Raw genomic sequence first — 21309 nt, 5'->3', positions numbered from 1 at the left:
CTCCTCTCTGAAGCTGGTCGTCTGTTGAGTCCTCAAGTCTGGCTGAGTCTGAGGTTTATATAGGATTCAGAGGGGAAGAAGTGTGTGCTGATTGGGCCATGGGTGGCCATGGGCAGGCCTGGAGAAAGCACCGTTAAGTTCCCACTCTGGTCCACAGGACTGGCAGCCCAGCCCCCAGGTTTCAGGCCTTTCTCAGCTTGAAGGTGGGACTTCACCAGGGACCCACTCCTTTCTGCTCCTAGCCTGTCTGCCTCCTGCTGCTGTTCATGGCACCCAGGCTGTTTGTGCCAAAGGGCCACCTGCAGGCCAGTGCCGAGCTGCTCTTAGCCCCCACTTTGGCCTCCCTCCCATGCTCACTGGCACTCAATGTCTGGAAATGGCCGAGTCAACAGGGGGCTGGCATGTCAGCGCTGTCCTGAGCATGCACACACCTGGCTAGGTTGTGACAGCACCTGGGCTTGGCCTCAACTTTTCTCTGAGTTTGGAGTGGGTGCCAGGAGCAGGGAGAGGCCAGGCAGCAGGAGCAGACACTTCTGAGCCTGTGGAGTAGGGACTGGGAGCAGAGAGAGGCCAGGTAGTGGGAGCAGGTGCTTCCAAACCTGCAGAGGGAAGGGGGCCTTCCTGGGCCCCCGAGAGTGTGGAGATGCCTGGGTCCACAGTTGCAGCTTGGGTGGCTGCAGCTATATCTGGGAGGGTGGGGCTCCTGTCCACTCCTGGCACCCAAGTGCACGGGGAGGCCCGGGTCTGCAGCCATGGCTTGGGTGGCTGCAGCTATTCCCATAAGGGCAGGGTTCCTGCCTGCTCCCAGCCCCCAAGAGCACAGGGATGCCTGGGTCTGCAGCTGCAGCTGCAGCTTGGGTGGCTACAGCTGTGCCTGGGGAATGCATCTCCCACCCTGTCAACTCAGAAGTGGGCAGGACTTCCACCTGTTCCCAGCTCCTGCTGGCTCCATGGAGCACGCAGCCCTGGCCTTGCCTCTCCCACTGCAGACGGTGTCCTGGCAGCGGCCACTCCAGATTAGCCACTGCTGCCATCAGTTCTAATGTGCACATTTAGTTAGATTGTCGTACATACAAAGTTCTTCCTTCTGAATGGCTTGGTAGAGTTGTTAATGGGTAGGCACTCACATGAATTGCTCTCCACCATCTGAATCTATGTAGTACAAACTGCATCTACCTGGAGGGCCTTCCTTTCTGTTGGCTCATAAATCTGCTCATTTCCCCCACATCTTTTGTTTAAAATCTGTCTTCTCTCTGAAGTTTATAATGATTGCCTCAGATAGATCTATTACCCTTTGTCTTTTGTTCTCATTCCACTTTGAATCATTAAAGCATTTGGATTAATTATAACACTGCATTGCAGTTGTTTCCATATCTTTATTTTCTTTAGATTGGGAGTTCCCTTACCAGAACTGTGCATATTCTTCTTTGAGTCCCTCAGTAATAGCATATTGCCTGGCACATAGTAATAGTGCTTCATAAATACTTTTGAAAGACTAATTAAACCTTCCCTCAACATTTGTCTTAGTCCATAACAAGTTACCATAGACTAAGTGGCTTCTAAACAGAAATTTATTTCTCACAGTTCTGGAGGTTAGGAAGTCCAAGATCAGGGTGTTGACAGAGCTGCTTCCTGGTTCATAGAGAGCTGTCTTCTCTGTGTCCTTACTTGGTGGAAGGGGCGAGGGATGTCTCTGGAGCCTCTTTTATAAGGTCGCCAATCCCATTCATGAAAACTCTGTCTTCGTGACTTAATCACCTCCCAAAGACCCCACCTTCTGATATCACAAATGGAGTTTAGGATTTCAACATATGAATTTGTTTTGAGGGGGACACAAACATTCAGTCTGTAACAATATTGAAACAACTTCCGTAGCCCTTCTAATTCAGACATTGCCTAAAGACTAGGGCAAGTTCTCTATTGTTTCCACCACTGCTTTGATCTTCTTTCTGCTTGTTGTGTATATTTTTTGGACGTAGGGGAAGGGAAAAATACCTAGGAGAGAGATGTCGGAGCTCCAGGTCTTCTTGGTGACTGATTCTCTTCAGTCAGTCTTTTTTCAGGACTAGGAACTACATTTCAAGTTGGATGTGTAATGAGTGATATGGGCCATGAAAATAAAGAGTATTTAATGGTATAATCAATTTTTCTCTTAGGCCTAGTCAGGAAGGGTCTCTGCTGTCAGCATGGATATTTAAAGTACCCTTTTCTTTCTGGAACCCTCTTCATAAGACCAGAGTTACTGGGATCAGGGGATGTGCCAACTAATTCTAGACTGTGCCACACACCCTGCCCCCTTTGCTTTTCCACTGTGCTCTGGCCACTGCTCAAAAGAGATTCAGTAGCAGAAATTTTCCTGAGAAGAACTGGATATCTGTTACAGTGTGAAGGAGGAGAAATTATGCAGAGAAAATGAAGAAAATATAGAGGATTTTGCTGATGAGGGGACCTGACTTCTAGATGAAATGGTGGAAGTGCACGTGAGGAAGGGGAGACCAAGTCAGGATTGATGGAGCTACTGTCAACGTCGGATGACCAAGGGAAATCTGTGGGGCCTTAGGCTTCTTGCAGTAACTGAATATGAGTTTTCATTACTTAAAAGTTTTTTTTTTTTTTTTAAATAGTAGCACTAAAAAAAACCCAAAGAAGGCTGAAAAACTGGAAAGAAAACACATGTGCAGAGCTGAATATATTAATTTCCTGGAGAATCTGAAGATTCTGGAAATTTCTGAGGACTGCACGTATGCTGATGTCAAAGCCCTACACACTGAAATTACCAGGAATAAAGGCTTAGTACGTCAGAGAATTATTGATATAATACTTTACAGTTGTGACATTTTATCATAGGATCGTTTAATATCTTTGAACACTGAAATGACTTGTGTAATACCTTTGAAATATGATTATCTCTGTGTATGATTTTGTTTGTTTTGCAATGATTATCCCAATTTAATGTGCTAAAGTTCTATAAGTGATTCTTCCTTGCTCAGTGTGAATGTCAGCCTCTTATTTTATTTCACTCTATTATCCTGGATTAGTTTATAGCCTGATTCTAGAATTCAATTCAATATGATATATTTTAATTCTGGTCACGTTTGGGTTTTATGACCCAATATATTTTAAATAATATCAACTGAAAGTTTCAATTTCAGAGACCTATATAACATTCAAAACATTTCATTAAACAGATATCGAAATATCCAAGGATGGTATGGCATTTAAACATTTTTTATTATGCAAGTAATTTATGTCCATTGCAGAAGTACTTGAAAATAGAAAATAAAAATAATGTCACAGCTCAGAGAGACTCACTGTTCTATCAGATCTTTTATTCTATTGCCTGTAGTCACAAGCATGTCCACAGTCACATAGACATTTCATGTATTTATTCGTTAATAAAATAAGGCCATATTATATACAAATTGGTCTGTAATCTCCTTTCCTCCCTTACTTATTTATTTCTTGCCAACAACAATAGAGCTACATTATTATTTTAATAGCTTCATAGTATATATTTATGTGGATGATTATAATTTATGTAACCAGTTGTCTTACTCTAGGCTGCATAGGCTATTTTTATTATTTTTTCTTGTTCTCTTAATACATTTTTACCTTTGACATCTTTGCCAACTGCTGGATTTCCTTCTGAGGATAAATTCTTAGAAGTGTGGCTATGAGAGTATGGACATTTTTAAGGGGTTGGATATGACTTGTGAGTGGTTCAGTGAGAAGTAAGAATTGTCTGATCATCTAGAGTAGAGATCTCGCTCTGCCTTCTTCGAGAAGTCGCTCTCTCTTTGCTTGAAAAGGACTCCTAAGGTTCCAGTAGAGAAGTAGTCTGTCTCTCTCAGGCAGCAGAAGATTGTTTACTCATCCGTCCTGGGCATTTGATCTGCTGCTTCAATAGCATCTTCCCCTTTGGTTTATGAATGCCTCTTCTCTGAGAGAGTCTGTTCACAAAAATGGGCAGATTGTTTCTGTAGTCATAAAACATGTAGGTTCAGGGTCAAAGGGAAGCCTCACTGTGTGCAAGATGTAAGTGATTTGCTTGTGAAAATGTCCTTTGATTCTGATTGAGCTTGAAATTAAATAAAATACATCATCAATTGTTTTACACTTCTTTCTTGTTTTAGACTTTGGATAGGGTATTACCGCGAGTGCGATTAACAAGACACGGCAAAGAACTGAAGGCTTTAGCACAAAGGGGGATTGGATATCATCACAGCAGCATGTATTTTAAAGAAAAAGAGTTTGTTGAGATACTCTTTGTAAAAGGGCTTATTAGGGTAGGTAAATTTCTTTGCATTTAAAAAATAAAGTTGTGCATATATGATGCTGAATACCACTAAAAGGTAAAAAATTATACCAGTTGGTTTTCTCATCTAACCAGTGTCTTTTTATTACAACTCGCTGGACTGGACTGCTCCATCTATCCCATTTATTAGAGGAGTTTAAAAATTATTTCTACATTGAAAAATAATATTTATAATGGAGTAGTATAGCTGTGGTAATCTAGGCATAACACTTTACTCTTTTTTTTTTTAAATTTTTATTAGATGGAGTCTCGCTCTGTTTTCCAGGCTGGAGTGCATTGGCGCGATCTTGGCTTACTGCAACCTCCACCTCCCAGCGTCAATCAATTTTCCTACTTTAGCCGTCCCGTGTAGCTGGAATTACAAGCGCGCACCATCATGCCCAGTTAATTTTTTTTGTATTTTATTACAGACAGGGTTTCACCATGCTGGCCAGCCTGTTCTCGAACTCCTGACCTCATGATCCACCCACCTGGGGCTCCCAAAGTGCTGGGATTACAGGCGTGAGCCACTGTGCCTGGTCATAACCCTTTACTCTTTAACACTTAGTATCTAGGACATAGTTCTTACAATTTTGTCCTAGACAGCTCATAAGGATATTTATACATTTAGTATAAATGACTATACTTTTAGTCAGACTATTTTCTAATGTCATACCTCAGCTAAGAGAAAGACATTTCTTTTTTAAGAATTGGAAAAAACTTGCACTAGACTAACATGTTTTAGACAGAGCTGATAGATGTGATACCTCCAAATGAACTTGGAAGAGGGTAAGGACATCTTAGATGGCTCATAGTTAAATGCTTTATGTTAACTTTTTGTTAGTATGTTTCAGAAGCTTGCAATATTCTACTTCTAGGTGGGGACAGTGTGTGAAGAGTTGTGTAGAAGGGTAGTCGTTACACTATTCAGAGTATTTATTTTGTAATCTTTTTTTGTGAGACGGCGTCTTGCTCTGTCACCCAGGCTGGAGTGCAGTGGCACAATCTCAGCTCACTGCAACCTCCGCCTCCTGGGTTCAAGCCATTCTCCTGCCTCATTCTCTTCAGTAGCTGGGATTACAGGCATGCACCACCACACCCAGCTAATTTTTGTATTTTTAGTAGAGGCAGGGTTTCACCATGTTGGCCAGGCTGGTCTCAAACTCCTGACCTCAGGTAATCAGCCCACCTCAGCCTCCCGAAATGCTGGTATTACAGGCGTGAGCCACCATGCCCAGCCATTTTTGTAATCTTAAGAAGAGTGAGGAGTATTAGATATCATAAATAAAAGTTGTTTCTTGCTGTTTATAAAAATAAAATATTGTGAACAACTCTGCTCAGTTTTCATATCTGTATCATTTATTTGTCATTTTAAAGGACAAATAACCAGAAAAGTTTTCATAAAGGTTATTAATTACGGGCAAAGATCACTCCAATTTTGTTCATCACAGTCAGTGTTGTAGATCTTGTCACATAGTAGTGGCTCAATAAAAGTTAATGAGTGAGTAAATGAATGAATATATAAATGAATGAATAGCCATATTATTATAAAAGTGTTATTCTGAGACTGCGGGAGCTTGCTACACAGAACAATTTTTTTTTTTTTTTTTGAGATGGAGTTTCACTCTTGTTGCCCAGGCTGGAGTGCAATGGTGTAATCTCGGCTCGCTGCAACGTCCGTCTCCAGGGTTCAAGCAATTCTGCCTCTGCCTCCTGAGTAGTTGGGATTATAGGCATGTGCCACCATGCCTGGCTAATTTTGTATTTTTAATAGAGGCAGGGTTTCTCCGTGTTGGTCAGGCTGGTCTCGAACTCCTCACCTCAGGTGATCGGCCTGCCTTGGCCTCCCAAAGTGCTGAAGTTACAGGCGTGAGCCACTACACTTGGCCAGAACACTTTTTTTTTTTCTAAATGTTACTCATTATGGCTAAATTCTAAAGTTTAGTGATTTGAGCCTTTCATTTTTATTGATGAACTTTTACAGATGAACCAATAATGGGTTGAATTTGGATGGGTTTATAAATATCAATTAGAAAGTCTTTTTGCTCACTCTTTATCATTAAATAATTGAAATAATTATGGCACAGGTTAATATTAGTGTATTTGACAGGAAGAGAGAGCAGCTATATGCACCTAGCATTACATAGGTGATTGGGCACATAACTGATATTAAGAGAGTAAATAAGAAGGAAAATGTAACTTTATTATCCTTCAATTAATTAGATCAGTTAGCTGTTTGGATAAAACCTCCATAAACAAACATGAGAATAAGAGAAGGTGGTTGTCCAGAGTACGTAAGGCAAAACATTATTACCCTATCTTAAGGAAAATTTGTATGCTTGTTGTTCATTCATTCATGCAGTTATTGGACACATATTTATTGTGCATCTGCTGTGTGTCCAGTACTCTTCCAGGTGTTGGGGATACAGCAGTGGCCAAGAGAGATCAATGCCCATGTCCTCATGATACTTAAGGTCTTGGGGGGACAAGTAAACATGGTTATTTTAGAAACGATGGTGCAGGAAGTCTTTTTGGACATTTATATAGAGATCAGAAAAAGCCTGCAAATGGAGATTTGGGGAAAATGATTTTAGGGTGAGCAAATGGCAACAGTTAGGATGCTGAAGTAGCAGTGTTCTTTGAATAGTCAGGCAGTTGCAAGAACAGTAGGGCTAGTATGTTAGTTTTAATGACATGTGGTTTGTTAAAGCTCTAAGAGTTGTTCAGTGACTGGAGTGGAAAATAGATCTTGTGTCCTTATAGATATGCTATATTGTGTATTGACTGGTTTTTTTTTTTTTTTTCCTAGGTAGTGACAGCTACTGAAACACTTGCCTTAGGGATCCACATGCCATGCAAATCTGTTGTTTTTGCCCAAGACTCAGTCTATCTGGATGCTTTAAATTACAGACAGGTAACTCTCTGACTCTTTAACTCCCATTGCTGAAAGCTGAGTGTGAAATAATGAACCATGTGGCACTCACATCTGGTAACAGGCTACGGTTTGTGTTCTTCCTTTTACTTTCCATGTGGCATAGCATTTTTGAGTTGAGTGGCCTCATATCTTGTTGCTTCTTTTTGTGTGATCTATCTGTTGTTACTACTTTTTCACAGTTAGGGTTTATTGGCTTAATAATCTTAATGTATTTCAGTTTTTAGTTAGTTTTTATATTTCTTGAGAAATGTACAGCTGTTCTGATTCTTGATGCTTTATAGTGCTCCTTTATTTTATTTTTCTGGGAGTATGTAAAATGGTCTGAAATTCCTTGCGTTAGCTGTTTCCTTTAATTTGCCTTTCTCTGTGTGTGGCACTTGGTATTATCAATTCCTGGGTCTTTGGGGAATCCTGTCATTTAAATTAGGTAGGTTTTGACTTCCTTACTTGAAGTTTAGTATTGAGTATTTAGGAGTCATTGACCACCTGTTTTCCAAATTCCAAGCCTTTAATACCATTCACCTTCTTGGGAGTATGCTTTTTTTAAAAAAGGTTTTCGTTATCATTTTAGTGGAATTTCTGGAGTGAGAAATGTTACTCGGAGGTCTCCACATAACTTTTTAAAAATCAAGGATAAAAATATGTCTGTATTATAAGGCGAGGGAGGAAAGAGAGATAAATGAAACAAAAACAAGGTTGAGAGTGAGAAAAATAAAAATAAAAGAGAAGGGCTATATAACAGAGATTTAGACACAAAGACAAAGATGTTATACCTGAGAGTCTTCTCATTTCCTTATATGACATCCTATATGTGATATATATTGTAAGTCAAAGGGAAGAAAAATCACCTCCTCTGTATACACTGCTAAAAAAAAACTGACAATAATCTTTGCCTAGTCTCGAAATATAAAAGATAAATTATAAAATATAAATTTTATCATTTTGCTTATTCTTGAAATTTTCCTCTTTTCTTATTCAAATTTAGATCATGTGAACTCTCCTAGACTGGAATATGAAGACTGTGATTTTACAGAGAAAAGGAGTTTATCTCCATTTCATGACCTTTTAGGATGTTGCTGTTTCAACTTTAAAAGCCATATTTTCCTTTTCTCAAGTATAGCTATAGACCATGTCACCTTTTACCATGTTCTGTTATGCAAAACAGGAAGTCCCTGAGCTGGAATTTTTCAGTCTTTCTCTTTTTCGTGTAGAGAGCAAAGTTTCTCTTAAGGGACTTTTGTTTCCTTCAGAATTATGGTCTCCTTTTTTCTCTTCCTTGCCAAAATCACTAGTTTGGAAGAAATCCAACATCATTTATTTACTATGGACCACAATGAGAGTGGAACTACTTTGTTATCCTGCCCTGATGACTTAGCATTATCTCCTAGGACAGAATAAAATATACTTTCTCTGTGAATGGATTTTATTTGTTTCTCGAGGGTCAGGTGGCAGACCTTTCTGGGAATTGCCCCTTGCACTTACACCCCTCAACAACCGCCTCATCATCCCAAATGTCAGGTTGTCTCTGTCTAGAGAAATGCACTTAAAACAGAATTGTATTTCCATATTATTTCTATGTTATTTACAATTTGTCTAGAAGGATTGTCATACAATGAGAACCAGAAAATGTTAGTTCTACTGCTTGCACTTTTGTACCAAAAGTATTTCATGCATCTCAGTTTTGTCATGATCTTATAGCTACAGCCTTAGTTTAGCTGTCATTATTTTGACTTCATGTCAGTATTTTGACACATCTTCCAACTAGAAGTAAGCATTTACTATGTTTTATACTTAGAAGTTTTAAAAAAGAAAATCTACCTGTGGATTTATGTTTCTCACTCAACAACTAAGTTATTACTTAGAAATATAAATAGAAAATTCAGTCTCCAAAGCTGGTTTCCCAGGAACTGACTTCAGTGACTTTGTCCAGCTGTATCAGAATCTTGTTCTTTCTCTAGATCTATTTGAATATGTGGCATGAAGCTATGCACCTTCCTTCCTTCTAGTGCTTTCTTTGATAGAGGAATCTAGTCTCATAGGAGTGTGATTTTTCCTAGCACAGCAGGTAATACAGACCCCTGAACTATGTATTTTATATTAGCTCTTGAAAGCAAATAATATGCTTTCCTGTATTAATTGAAAAAAATGATATGGATTTTCTGCTAACATGCCATTTTCTCCTTTTGGTCTTTCTATTTTCTATCTTTCAAAATATACTCATTTATATATTCCCTCAAATGGCATTTATTATGAGTCAAATACATGTCATGACCTGCTCCTAGGTGTTTTCCTCATGTCACTCAATCTTCGTAGGACTTTATTGCCTGTAAAATAAAGAGAATACTTGTTAGCTTCACCTTCCTGGCTTTTCTTCAACAATCAAGGAGAGCAGATTACACAAGGCTGTGAATAGCAGGAAGCTGTGATTATTAGAATCATTGGGAGCAGCCACTGAGAAAGCTGCCTACCACAGTCTGCTGCCTGGGTCCCAATGAGTCACTTCTTTCCCATAAGCAAAAACACATTCACTGCCTCCCAGGGCCTCCAAAAGTCTCCTTATTGGCATACTCCTGGGATTGCTCTAGTTATCAGAATGCCCTTATTGCTATCTCAGTCTCTTGGTATCCTTTCCTGGGCCTCTTCACCACCATATCAGCATTACCTTGATTCTGCCTACATTCAAACCAGCCTATTGCCCTGCCCCTCCCCTGCTGGGACTGCTCACCACCACACTGGTGGCCTGGCTCAAGTCTTGCCTCAGGTACCTATGCGCTAGATCTTCACAGTGCTTCTGAAGGAGTATGTATAATGATTAATATGGGGGAATCTGGTCCTAGATTCCCTAGGCTTAACTCTTTGCCTTATTCTTCACTAGCCGTGCAACTACGGACAAGTTAGTTAATTTCTCAGGTGTCAGTTTCTCAATCTGTACGATGGTGACAATAATTATATTTTAGAAAGTTATTATGAGGACTAACTGAAAAATGTACACCACTCAGAACTGTGCACAGCACATAGTAAGTGCTCAATGAATGCCAGCTGTTATTAGTAGGGCCCTTTGCATCCTGATCACCATGTGATTTTTTTTAAATATATATATTTATTTCTTGTTCTTTCCTAGTGAGAACCTTCTGGCACAAATTGTTTTAGTAATTGACCTCTCATTTCTGCTATGCCTTGTTCATCAGGACATTTGCTCTCCTCCTTCCTCTTAGAGACTTTTCCTTCTTTCCCCTGATTGAAATCCTAGCCCTTCACAAGGGTCTGATTGAACTGTCCTTATGTGTTTTCTTTGAAGTCTTCTTTGATTACTCCAGCTTTGGGGAAATGTGATTGCGCTTGTTCTTTCATTGTTCTTGTTATGTGCTCTTGTAAATTCCATTAAGGAATTTGTATCTCAAATAGCAATTAGCATGGGGATGACAAGAGATGCTGAAGGTATTTGTGGAACTGATGATTTCTTCTGTACAATGTGCATCCATCTATGCCAGGCTGTCATTTTCAGTTGTGGTATAATGGAAACCATGATAATGGAAAATCTGTGGACATGAGGTGATTATTGCCAAACAGATGTGAGACTTCAGGTGAGATATCTGAACTGCTGGATCTTCCTTCACTATCTCCAGAATGGCTGTGATAATCACTACCCCACAGCCCATGTGAGGATTAAGTGAAATAGGAAAGAGACACATTAAAGGTCCTTAATAAACATTTCCTTCTTCATTTGCCGTGCCCACTTTTTCACTCCGGAGTCATCTTTAATGCTTTTCTCTCCTTTTCTTTTGATGCTTAATCTATTACACAGATCATCCAATTACTCTTCTGCAGTGGTGTCCTCAGATTTCTGTATCACAATTTCTGTAGCCAGCATCCTTCTTCCTTCATTCTTTAGCCAGGGCTATTATAAGAATGTTAACAAAAGGATATGAGATCTGCAGAGGCAAAACAGAGTTTTATTTTCTATAAAAAACAATCTGCAGATTGGAGAAACTCAGCCTTTGCTGTAAGTGAAAGTGGGCTCTTCAAAGAACAAAGGGAGGGTCTGGCCTAAATAGGGAAAGTTCTCAGCCTTGTTTTCAATCAGATCCTTTGTTTGCAAATGAAGGATTCAAACTTCTTCCTTTCTGATTGGTTGAAATAGTTGAGCTCTGACTGAGTGGTTTCCAAGCTCCGAACCAGAAGTTTCCATCAGATGTTTCTTTCAAACAACTAGGAGTGGAGATTTCCAACCACAGTTTATCTTGGCACCACCAACAGCAGCTGGTTTGGCTTGATCGTAGGAAGCAACCTTTGACACCTTTACATCTTTCTGAGAACACAGCATGCATGACCACTCCCTCACCCTGCCGTGACTGCCTAGTTCTGTTTTACCTTTGAGCACCTCAGCCACAGGAGTCCATTCTGTCTGTTGGCCAGGGGCATACTTTAACAGTCCTCCTGGTTATGATTTGCCCATATTCTATTCTGTGCTGTAGATGATGGATAGCATCGTTTTTCTTCATGTCATTTTCTGGCAAGGGAATATTTGATGGCTAATTCTACTCTAGGATCAAATATAGAAGTGTTGGCAATATTCAAGCCCTTTATCAATAAAATCCCTTTTGCTCTCTATCTAAAATATGTATATTCTTATGCTCATGAACATTTATCCTAATCAATCTAATCTTCTTACTGTTTCTAACCATCTTTCTAATCTCTGTCTTCTTGCTTTTTTCTTCTCTGCTGTCATTGTTTTGCATGGGTTGTCTACCACGTAACCTTCAGGAATCTCATTTTTAGGATTCCCAGAGGCAGGCTCACATGGCCCTTGGGGACGTGACTTTGATTAAAAAAACATCAGGGATTAGTTGAATCTGCTACTTCTCAGTTGTTGGATTGTGGCTAAGTTACTTAGGTTCTCTGCGCTCACTTTTCTTATCTTTGTTCTTTTTTTTTTTTTTCAACGTCACATTAGAAGTCCTTCTTTATCTTTAAATGGGGCTGACAATACTCTGTACCTCACTGGATTATTATGAAGACCGCCTAAAACTAATTTATATAAAGGGCCCAGCACATATTAAGCATTGAATAAATGACTGTTACTTCTTCTGCAAATAGTTGGTCCTTGACATACCTCTTCCACGAAGCCTTTCAAAATGTTGTCTCTTTCAATAAATTTACTTGATTTGTATCTCAAGGAGCTTAGGCACACTTTTTAAATTTCATTACTTTTAACTCTAGTTGTTAGAAGAGTGAGAGAAAATGGCTTAAATAGGGAACAGTTGCTGTTGGTGGTGCCAAGTGTGGTTGGAATTCCCCGCTTCCAGCTGTTTGAAAGAAACATCCGGCAGACTCTTCTAGTTTGGAGCTTGAAACCACCCAGTCAGAGCTCAACTATTTCAACCAAGCAGAACTGAAGAAGTTTGAATCCTTCATTTGCAAACGATGGATCTGATTGAAAACAAGGCTGAGAACTTTCCCTATTCAAGACACTCTCTAGTTCTATTCCTCCCTCTCTCTCTCCCCTTCTCCCTTTCCCTCTCCCTCCCTCCCTCTATCCCTCTATCACTCCCTCTCTCTCTCGTTCTCTTTGTGTGTGTGTGTGGTGAGAAAGAGTGGGGGTATATGGACTCTAAGCTCCTTGAAAGCAGTTTCCATTTGTAAGTTTCTTTTACGTATCATCTTACCATCCCTAGTACAGTTGTCTGCATGATAGGGAATACCTGTTAATGACTCTGCCTCTGAATATGAGCAAAACGCAAACTGCTTTTTCTATTCTGTCACTCTATAATAATCACTACAATCAACACAGAAGACTTCTGTGACCAAATGTGTGGGGATTTCTGCTCACCACCGAGTGAACAGTCAATTCTGCAGCTCAATTCAATTCCACATTACCTACCTGAAGATAGCATCGGATTCCACACATTGAGGGCTCAGTCCCCAAGACTGCCTCCTCTTCAGACACCAGTCACAAGTGCAGCCCTCTGGAACTTATGACCAACTGGCTTCAAGTTGGGGTTCCCATGACCCCCTCTTTGGGTTTAGTTAATTTTCTAGAGTGGCTCATGGAACTCAGAAACACTTATATTTATCAGTTTATTATGAAGGATATTATAAAGGATACAGAAGAGCTGTGAGGGCAAGGTATGGGTCAAGGGGCACGGAGCTTCCATGCCCTCTGAGGGCACACCACCCTCCAGGAAACTCCGTGTATTCAGCTGTCTGGAAGCTCTTTGAGACAGTCCCTTTAGGTTTTTATGGAAACTTCACTACACAGGCCTGAAGAATTAAACCATTAGCCACTGGTGATAAACTTAACCTTGAGCCCTTCTCCCTTCCCCAGAAATTGCGAGGAGGGGCTGAAAGTCCCAATCCTCTAATCATGCCTTGGTCTTTCTGGTGACCAGTCCCCGTCCTGAAGCTGCCTAGAGACTGCCAGCTATCAGCCAACTCATTCACATACAGATATTGGAGAGTCCAAGGATTTAATGAGTCATATGCCAGCAACTGGGGCCAAAGACCAAATATATATCACAATGCCTCCTTATCTCTTTTGCCCAGCCACACTGTATTTTTTAAGTGCCATGTTAACATAGATTAGTTTCAGGACTAAATACACAATTTAACACAATCCCGGATAACAAGTGTAAAGTCATAAATCTTTGGACTTCATAGGATAATTATCTGTGGAGGTTTTACATTGTGATTCTTTGCTGCTTCCAGATGTCTGGTCGTGCTGGAAGAAGAGGTCAAGACCTGCTTGGAAATGTGTATTTCTTTGATATCCCATTGCCCAAAATAAAAAGACTCCTTGTATCCAGTGTTCCTGAGCTGAGAGGACAGTTCCCTCTCAGCATAACCCTGGTCCTGCGACTCATGCTGCTGGCTTCCAAGGGAGATGACCCAGAGGATGCCAAGGCAAAGGTACCGTGCTGGACACTGCCTGAGGTTCAGTCTTCATCACTGGCCTGGCTCTAGTCAGGTCTGCTGCTCTTTTAGAAGTCTGTCTTGAGAAAGAAAATAAACTTTCTTTTTGTTTGATTGTTTTGGAGACAGGGTCTCGCTGTGTCATCTAGGCTGGAGTGCAGTGGTACAATCATGGTTTACTGCAGCCTTAATCACCTGGGCTCAAGTGATCTTCCCATCTCAGCATCCCAAGTAGCTGGCACTACAGGTGTACACCACCATGCCCAGCTAATTTTTATTTTATTTTTTTGTGTAGAGGTGAGGGCTCACTGTTGCCCAGGCTGGTCTCAAACTCCTGGGCTCAAGCAATCCACCCACTGTATTAGGGTTCTCTAGAGTGACAGAACTAATAGGATAGATATATGTATAAAGAAGAGTTTATTAAGTATTAACTCACATGATCACAAGGACCCATAATAGGCCATCTGCAAGCTGAGGAGCAAGGAAGCCAGTCTGAGTCCCAAAATGAAAGAACTTGGAGTCTGATGCTCAAGGGCAGGAAGTATCCAGCACAGGAGAAAGATGTAGTTTGGGAGACTAAGTCAGTCTAGCCTTTTCATTTTTTCTGCCTGCTTTATATTCTGGCCATGCTGGCAGCTGATTAGATGGTGCCCACCCACATTAAGGGTGGGTCTGCCTTTCCCAGCCCACTGAGTCAAATGTTAATCTCCTTTGGCAACACGCTCAAAGACACACCTAAGATCAATACTTTGAATGCTTCAATCCAATCAAGTTGACACTCGGTGTTAACCATCACACCTGCCTTGGCCTCCCAAAATGTTGAGATTACAGGTGTGAACCAGTGCACTTGGCCAAGAAACTTTTTATCTGAGGAATGTGAGTGCCCTTTAATTATCAGGCCCAGAGAGGCATTGGGGTGTGACAGGGTGTGACAGCAGTCATGTCTCACTCCCCTCGTAAGCTAAATAATTACCTCTTGAAGCCACTTCCTATGTGGACTCTAGGCTAACTGACATGTAGTAGCCATAAAACACCATACATTGGACACCATACCTCATTCCTTGTAGTTCAACAATGTATAGCCAATCACAAATCAATGTTATTTCTGTAAAACTGTGAGAACTCCTGTCAAAAAACTTTGTATCAGTCCACTTCTTGTCCCCTTTTGCCTTTAAAAATCTACTTGTAGCAAAGGCTGAGCAGAATACTCTTTGGGACAACTTGGAAGTGTGTCTGTCCCAGACAGCTGTCTTCAACCTTGGCCCAAATGAACTCTCTATATTAATTTTGCCTCAGTATTTTTCACGTCAACAGTAGCAATAGCTCTTCAGTTTCATCACTCTTTTAATGATTTGCATTTTCTTGATTAGTATATGTTTCTTCAGGACAGAAAAAAATAATTTTGTTTTACCACCAAAGACCATAAGGCATTAAGAATTACCAGGGTTATTTTAATGTGTGAAAAGCAATATAGTATAATGGTTGAATATTGGCTATAGACTCATAAAGGTCTGGAATAGGTCCCTGGTTCAATTATTTACTGACTATTTAACTTTAATAAGGCAATTACATTTTCCTAAACCTCAGAACTGTCAGCTACAAAATGGCAATAACAACCACTATAAATTATAGTTAAATTAAATGAACTAGTTAATGCAAGTCAAGGACTTCTTAGCATCATATTCGATGAGTAGTAAACACATAAATGCTAGCTATTATTGTTTGTAGTCTCAGGTCTTATGATTTTAGTTTTAGGTTTTTTTTTGTTTTGCTTTAGTGTTCATTAAAGAGAAGAATGGGAAAAGCACTTGCTAACTTTTTCATTCTTTTTATATGTTGATTTTTACTTTTTCCTTTATAAAGGAAGTCAAGTATGAGTGAAAACTGATAATATAACTTGTTTTTGACTGTCTATATATTTTTTGTGGAAAAATAGATTTGCTTCTACCTTAAATTCTGTTATGTTGTCAGCATTTGCCACTTAATTAAGTAGATCAATAGGAAATTTTTACATTAAAGAATTATTAGAAGAATTATAAGTGAAATGAAAGATTGAATGTATTCTCAAATGTATCACTCTTAATTCCAGATAAAAATGAGGAAAACAGTATTGCTGTATTAAAAATAAAAATTATATTTTAAATATAAAATAACCTGTTTATAAAAGTTTATTTGGAACCATAGAAAAGCTGAAAGAAGGAAAAATCACCCATACCTAGTTCCACTACTCACTTGATCTTAGCCAAAAGGCCAAGAAGCGATAGTTCCACTACTCAAAGGAAACTGCTTTATTATTTTGGTATATTTCTTCCAGTCTTTTCTACCTAAATGTGGGTAAGTGTTTGCTTTTTAAAGAATGGATGCAGTTATGTTGAACTAGATGTCAGAATTTGGTAAATTTGCCTGAGGTTTTCAATCAGAACAATTTTGGGGGCTGTAACCCCATGTTGAGTAATATATAATTCACATTAAAATTTAAATTTAATAAAATATCATTGTAAGGTTACCAAGTTTTCCATATTCTTATATATTCGTTATCATGGCCAGTTACGTCAGATTCCACTTGCCAAGACAAAGAGTCTTCCCAGAACCCTGTAATGAGTCAGGTGTGTGCCTTTTGATAGTCACAGAGAACAGCGACACCCAGTTCTATGTAAAAGTGGCCCCATTCTTGGTTTTGATTACTCTCCCAGGAAGAGAGAGTAGTACACTTTTAAGGTTTTTGTTGTTGTTTTTCATATAATAACGTTTGTGAAGGTGGCATATTTTCTGGGCTCCTGCATATTTGAGGAGATTTTTTCTTTTGTAGTAAGGACAATTTAACCTGGCATAAATTTTTTGGATTTGAGCCATTAGTCTTCAGAATTGTCGATGCTTCATTTTCTTTGGCATCTACTGTTGTGGAGATATAATCTGTGGCCCTACTGATTGCTGTTTTCTTGCAGGTCACTTGACTTTTTCTTCCCATGTATATGGATCCTTTTCTTTATTCTTATATGTTACTTTTATAGGAGAAGTTTCTAGTTATAGTTTTTTTTTTTAAATTGATAGTGTTTATCATATTCAGAACCTTTTCAATTTATCACATTCAAGTTGTTTTTGAAGAAGTATATTTATTAAATTAGATTTTTAATTTGATTTCTATTTTAATTGCTTTGGTTTCTTTATTAGAAAAAGTTTCACTGGCTGGGTATGGTGGCATGTACCTGTAGTCCCAGCTATTTGGGAGGCTGAGGCAAGAGGATCACTTGAGTCCAGGAGTTTGAGGTTGCAGTGAGCTATGACCTACTGCACTCCAGCCTGTGATGGGAGGGAATGCTGCAAAGGTCTCTGAAATGTCTGTGAGGACTTTTCCAATTGTCTTGACTATCAGCATTTGCCTTCCTTTTAGTTATACAAATATATGCAGGCTGCTTGAATTCCTGCCCAGAAAATAGGCTTTTCTTTTCTGCCACATGGCTAGGCTGCATATTTTTCAGATTTATACTCTGCTTCCCTTTCAAATACAAGTTCTAGTTTCAGGTGATTTCTTTGCTAACACATATGCGCATAGGTTGATAGAAGCAGCCAGGCTACATCTTGAACACTTTGCTACTTAGAAATTTATTTCTGCCACATACCCTAAATCATCTCTTTCAAGTTCAAAGTTCTACAGTTCCCTAGAGCAGGAGCACAATGCAGCTAACCTCTTTGCTAACACTTAACAAAATTGACCTTTGCTCCAGTTCCCAATAAGTTCTTCATCTCCATCTGAGACCTCATTAGCCTGGACTTCATTGTCCATATTACTATTAGCATTTTGATCACAACAGTTTAACAAGTCTTTAGGATGTTCCAAACTTTCCCTCATCTTCCTGTCTTCTTCTGAGCCCTCCACAAAATTCCAACCTCTGTCCACTATGCAGTTCCAAAATCGCTTCCACATTTTCAGATATCTTTATAGCAGTGCCCCACTCCTCAGTATCAACTTTCTGTATTAGTTCATTCTCACGCTGCTATACAGAGACACTTGAGACTGGGTAATTTATAAAGAAAAGACATTTTATTGGCTCATGGTTCTGCAGGCTGTACAGGAAGCATAAGTAGCTTCTGCTTCTGGGTAGGCCTCAGGAAACTTTCAATCATGTCAGAAACTGAAGCAGAAGTAGGCCATGTGTTACATGCATGGCTGGAGCAGGAGGAAGAGAGGTAGAGGGGAGGTGCTACACACTTTTAAACAACCAGATCTCATGATAACTCACTATCATGAGAACAGCACCAAAGGGGAAATTCACCTCCATGATCCAATCACCTCCAATCAGGCCCCACCTCCAACACTGGGGATTACAATTTGACATGAAATTTGGGTGATGACACAGATCCAAATATTTCCATTCTGTTGACTGCAATCTACCTAATTCCATTAGGTTTAATGGGATAACTCAAGATTCAGAACAATATAATTACTCTATTTACCTTTAGAATGGCCTAAGAGAACTAATCTTGTAAGCCAGATTGGCTTTCCTACTTTATTTTTTCAGGCCACTATTGGTCACCACTGTTTCAGGGATTTAGCAGCTTATTTTCCAATCTGGGTTATGTATAACAGTTCTGCTTTATATGATGTATTTAATTCAAGGAAGCATGTACCATGTGAAGACACAATCAAAGAGATAATATGAAATCAAATGACATTTACTTTCACATAAGATCTGATAACATTATCTATATAGTATGTATGTGTGCTATTTATTACATATCAGTATTTACAAATACTGTTTAAAACTAGATAAATTAAAGTACTCTTCTTTTATAGGTGTTGTCAGTGCTAAAGCATTCATTGCTGTCTTTTAAGAGACGAAGAGCCGTGGAGACTTTGAAACTTTACTTTTTGTTTTCCTTGCAGCTCCTGATCAAAGAGGTATCATCGTGCTTTGGCTTTTTGTTCTCTGTAACTAGTACCGTGTAAATTTCTTTCTATGCTAAACCAACTGAAGTTTCTATAAGCTGCATTCAATGATAATGTTACTTATCATTTATTAATAAATGAAGTCAGGTAATATTTGTCAATCACTCACACTGGTATTTTATGGTATTTGAGTACATGGCAAGTTAAATCAACTTTTTGTTTCTCATTTTTAGGACTATTTAAATAAAAAGGGTAATCCAAAGAAATTTGCAGGACTTGCATCATATTTGCATGGTCATGAACCTTCAAATCTTGTTTTTGTAAATTTTCTCAAGAGAGGCCTTTTCCATAATCTCTGTAAGCCAGCCTGGAAAGGTAAGCTTGGGTTTTATACCTGTAGTCGAAAAATGGCAACATATTTATTGAATAGCCAAAACCGCAGATAAGTTTTTCTCTTCTTCCTCCTTCTCATTTATTAAAGCAAATAAATACTAAGTATATGTTCAGATTTACAGATGCCAAAAAATTAGACACTGAAAGTCAACTGATATTTATTCTAATAAAGAGTATTTGAGGGCTACTTATATATTACTTAACTGATAAAGAATATTTGCAGAAGAGAAAACGGAGAAGCATAGAAAGAGAATAAGTTTCTGATGGTCATATGATTTTAGTATGCTTCAGAGCCCAGTTAATTAAACCTAGCCACCTTTTAATGCCCATAGTATGGTGCTCATGTGTTATGGGGAGTGGAGAGTAGGTCAAGGTCACCAGAACCTAGAGCTAGTGTTTAGAAGTGTTGGTAGGTAAGTTTGGAAGCTTTGTTTTGACAGGATTTGAAACACCCTAAAGAGCAGGCCAAGGAACCTGGATTTTTCAATTAGCCATTGAGATACCCTCAAAGATTTTTGAGTAAAGGAGGGATATGTTTATATTCATGCTTTGGAAAGGCTGATCACTCTCAAGATGGCCTGAAGAAAGGAGAGTGCAAGTCAGGAAACCAGTTAGTAAACATTCTGGGGTGGGAACTAGGGCGGGTATAGCAAGGATGGAAAAACAAGGCACAGAATATAAAATCTCCTGTCTTACCCAAAAAAATAAATGTGCACATAGTATGTCAAATATGGTCAATTTCTGAGGTATATATTTACTAGAAAATTTTGCCTTCAACAAAAGGAAATGTACTATAAAAACAAATTTAGGCAGAAAATACATGGAATCAACATTATTCTTATTTATAATAATGCTCTTTATTTCAATAGGCTCACAACAATTTTCCCAAGATGTGATGGAAAAGCTCGTGTTAGTATTGGCAAATTTGTTTGGAAGAAAATATATTCCAGCAAAATTCCAAAATGCTAATTTAAGTTTTTCTCAGTCAAAGGTGAAGTTTGTTATACTTACAATGATATAATAATGATAGTTATTAAATGTATGCTACTGGAAAGCATTCAGTACCTATAGGGTTAAATTAATATCAGCTACTCCATTTGTTTTAATAGTGTTGTCTTTTCATAATTAGAGTTCTATTTAATTTTTAGTTCAAACATCTTCCCCTGCTAATCTAACAAACAATTCTTATCCCTAAAGTTTTTTCACTTTATTGGAGCAAATTATGTAATTCAGTAGCAACAGAGATTACATACACAAATAGTCATTTAAATAGAATGACAGCCCTACTGCTGAACCTATAGTTCCCTTGGGATTGTTTACAGCTAGGGATGGGAGTGCAGGGAAGGAATTACATTATGAGCTCTAATGTCCTCTTCAGACAATATTGAGGTGGTCACCTAAGAAAGAATCCCCTAACTTAAGGGTTGAGAGACTGAAAGAAAAATTATTTTCTAAGTTTTTTTGTAACACTGTTTGTTTCCAATTTCTTATTTTTTTAAAGACACAACAACAAAATAATAACAAGCAAACAGAACCCAAGAAAATGTGCATTAGAACCTGGGAATGTAGAAGAAGCTTGTTTCTATCCAGTAACCCTAGTGAATAGAGAACAAAAAGGGAATTAGCATTAATCTAGGCTTTCTGACCTCACAATGCCTCTGGATATACCTCCAGACTTGAGCACCCAATTTTAGTTACTGACATATATCCACATTGCAAACCACTGGAACTGTTAATCATTTTCTTAAATGCATACACATTTTAAAGTATTTAAAAAGGAAACTTCATATTTACTACTACTGTAAATAGAAAGCCAGGATCTTTGATTTCAAAACTAAGGAAGCCATAAGAATAGATGCAGTTAACATGGTTCTCAGCTGAAGCTGCTCT

General features: G+C 38.9%; 1 protein-coding gene across 4 annotated transcripts in view; it reads left to right on the top strand.

The window, feature by feature from the left end:
• Positions 1–21309, top strand: part of DDX60L (DExD/H-box 60 like) — a 259291-nt gene that overhangs the window by 217266 nt on the left and 20716 nt on the right. For 2 of the 4 annotated variants that reach the window (XM_055111991.2, XM_063603978.1), the window contains 7 exons: positions 2625–2793; positions 4134–4290; positions 7108–7208; positions 13935–14135; positions 18934–19038; positions 19260–19401; positions 20289–20410. In XM_055111991.2, coding sequence (XP_054967966.1) covers positions 2625–2793; positions 4134–4290; positions 7108–7208; positions 13935–14135; positions 18934–19038; positions 19260–19401; positions 20289–20410 — 997 coding nt within the window. Of the gene's footprint in view, positions 1–2624; positions 3415–4133; positions 4291–7107; positions 7209–8214; positions 8645–13934; positions 14136–18933; positions 19039–19259; positions 19402–20288; positions 20411–21309 lie in introns of those variants that run through there. The other 2 variants (XM_063603979.1, XM_063603980.1) reach the window with 2 other exon arrangements.

The sequence above is a fragment of the Pan paniscus genome, chromosome 3 (assembly GCF_029289425.2).
Source record: "Pan paniscus chromosome 3, NHGRI_mPanPan1-v2.0_pri, whole genome shotgun sequence".
Taxonomy (NCBI): Eukaryota; Metazoa; Chordata; class Mammalia; order Primates; family Hominidae; genus Pan; species Pan paniscus.
Note: the sequence above shows the minus strand (reverse complement) of the source record. Positions and strands in the feature narration are given on the sequence as shown.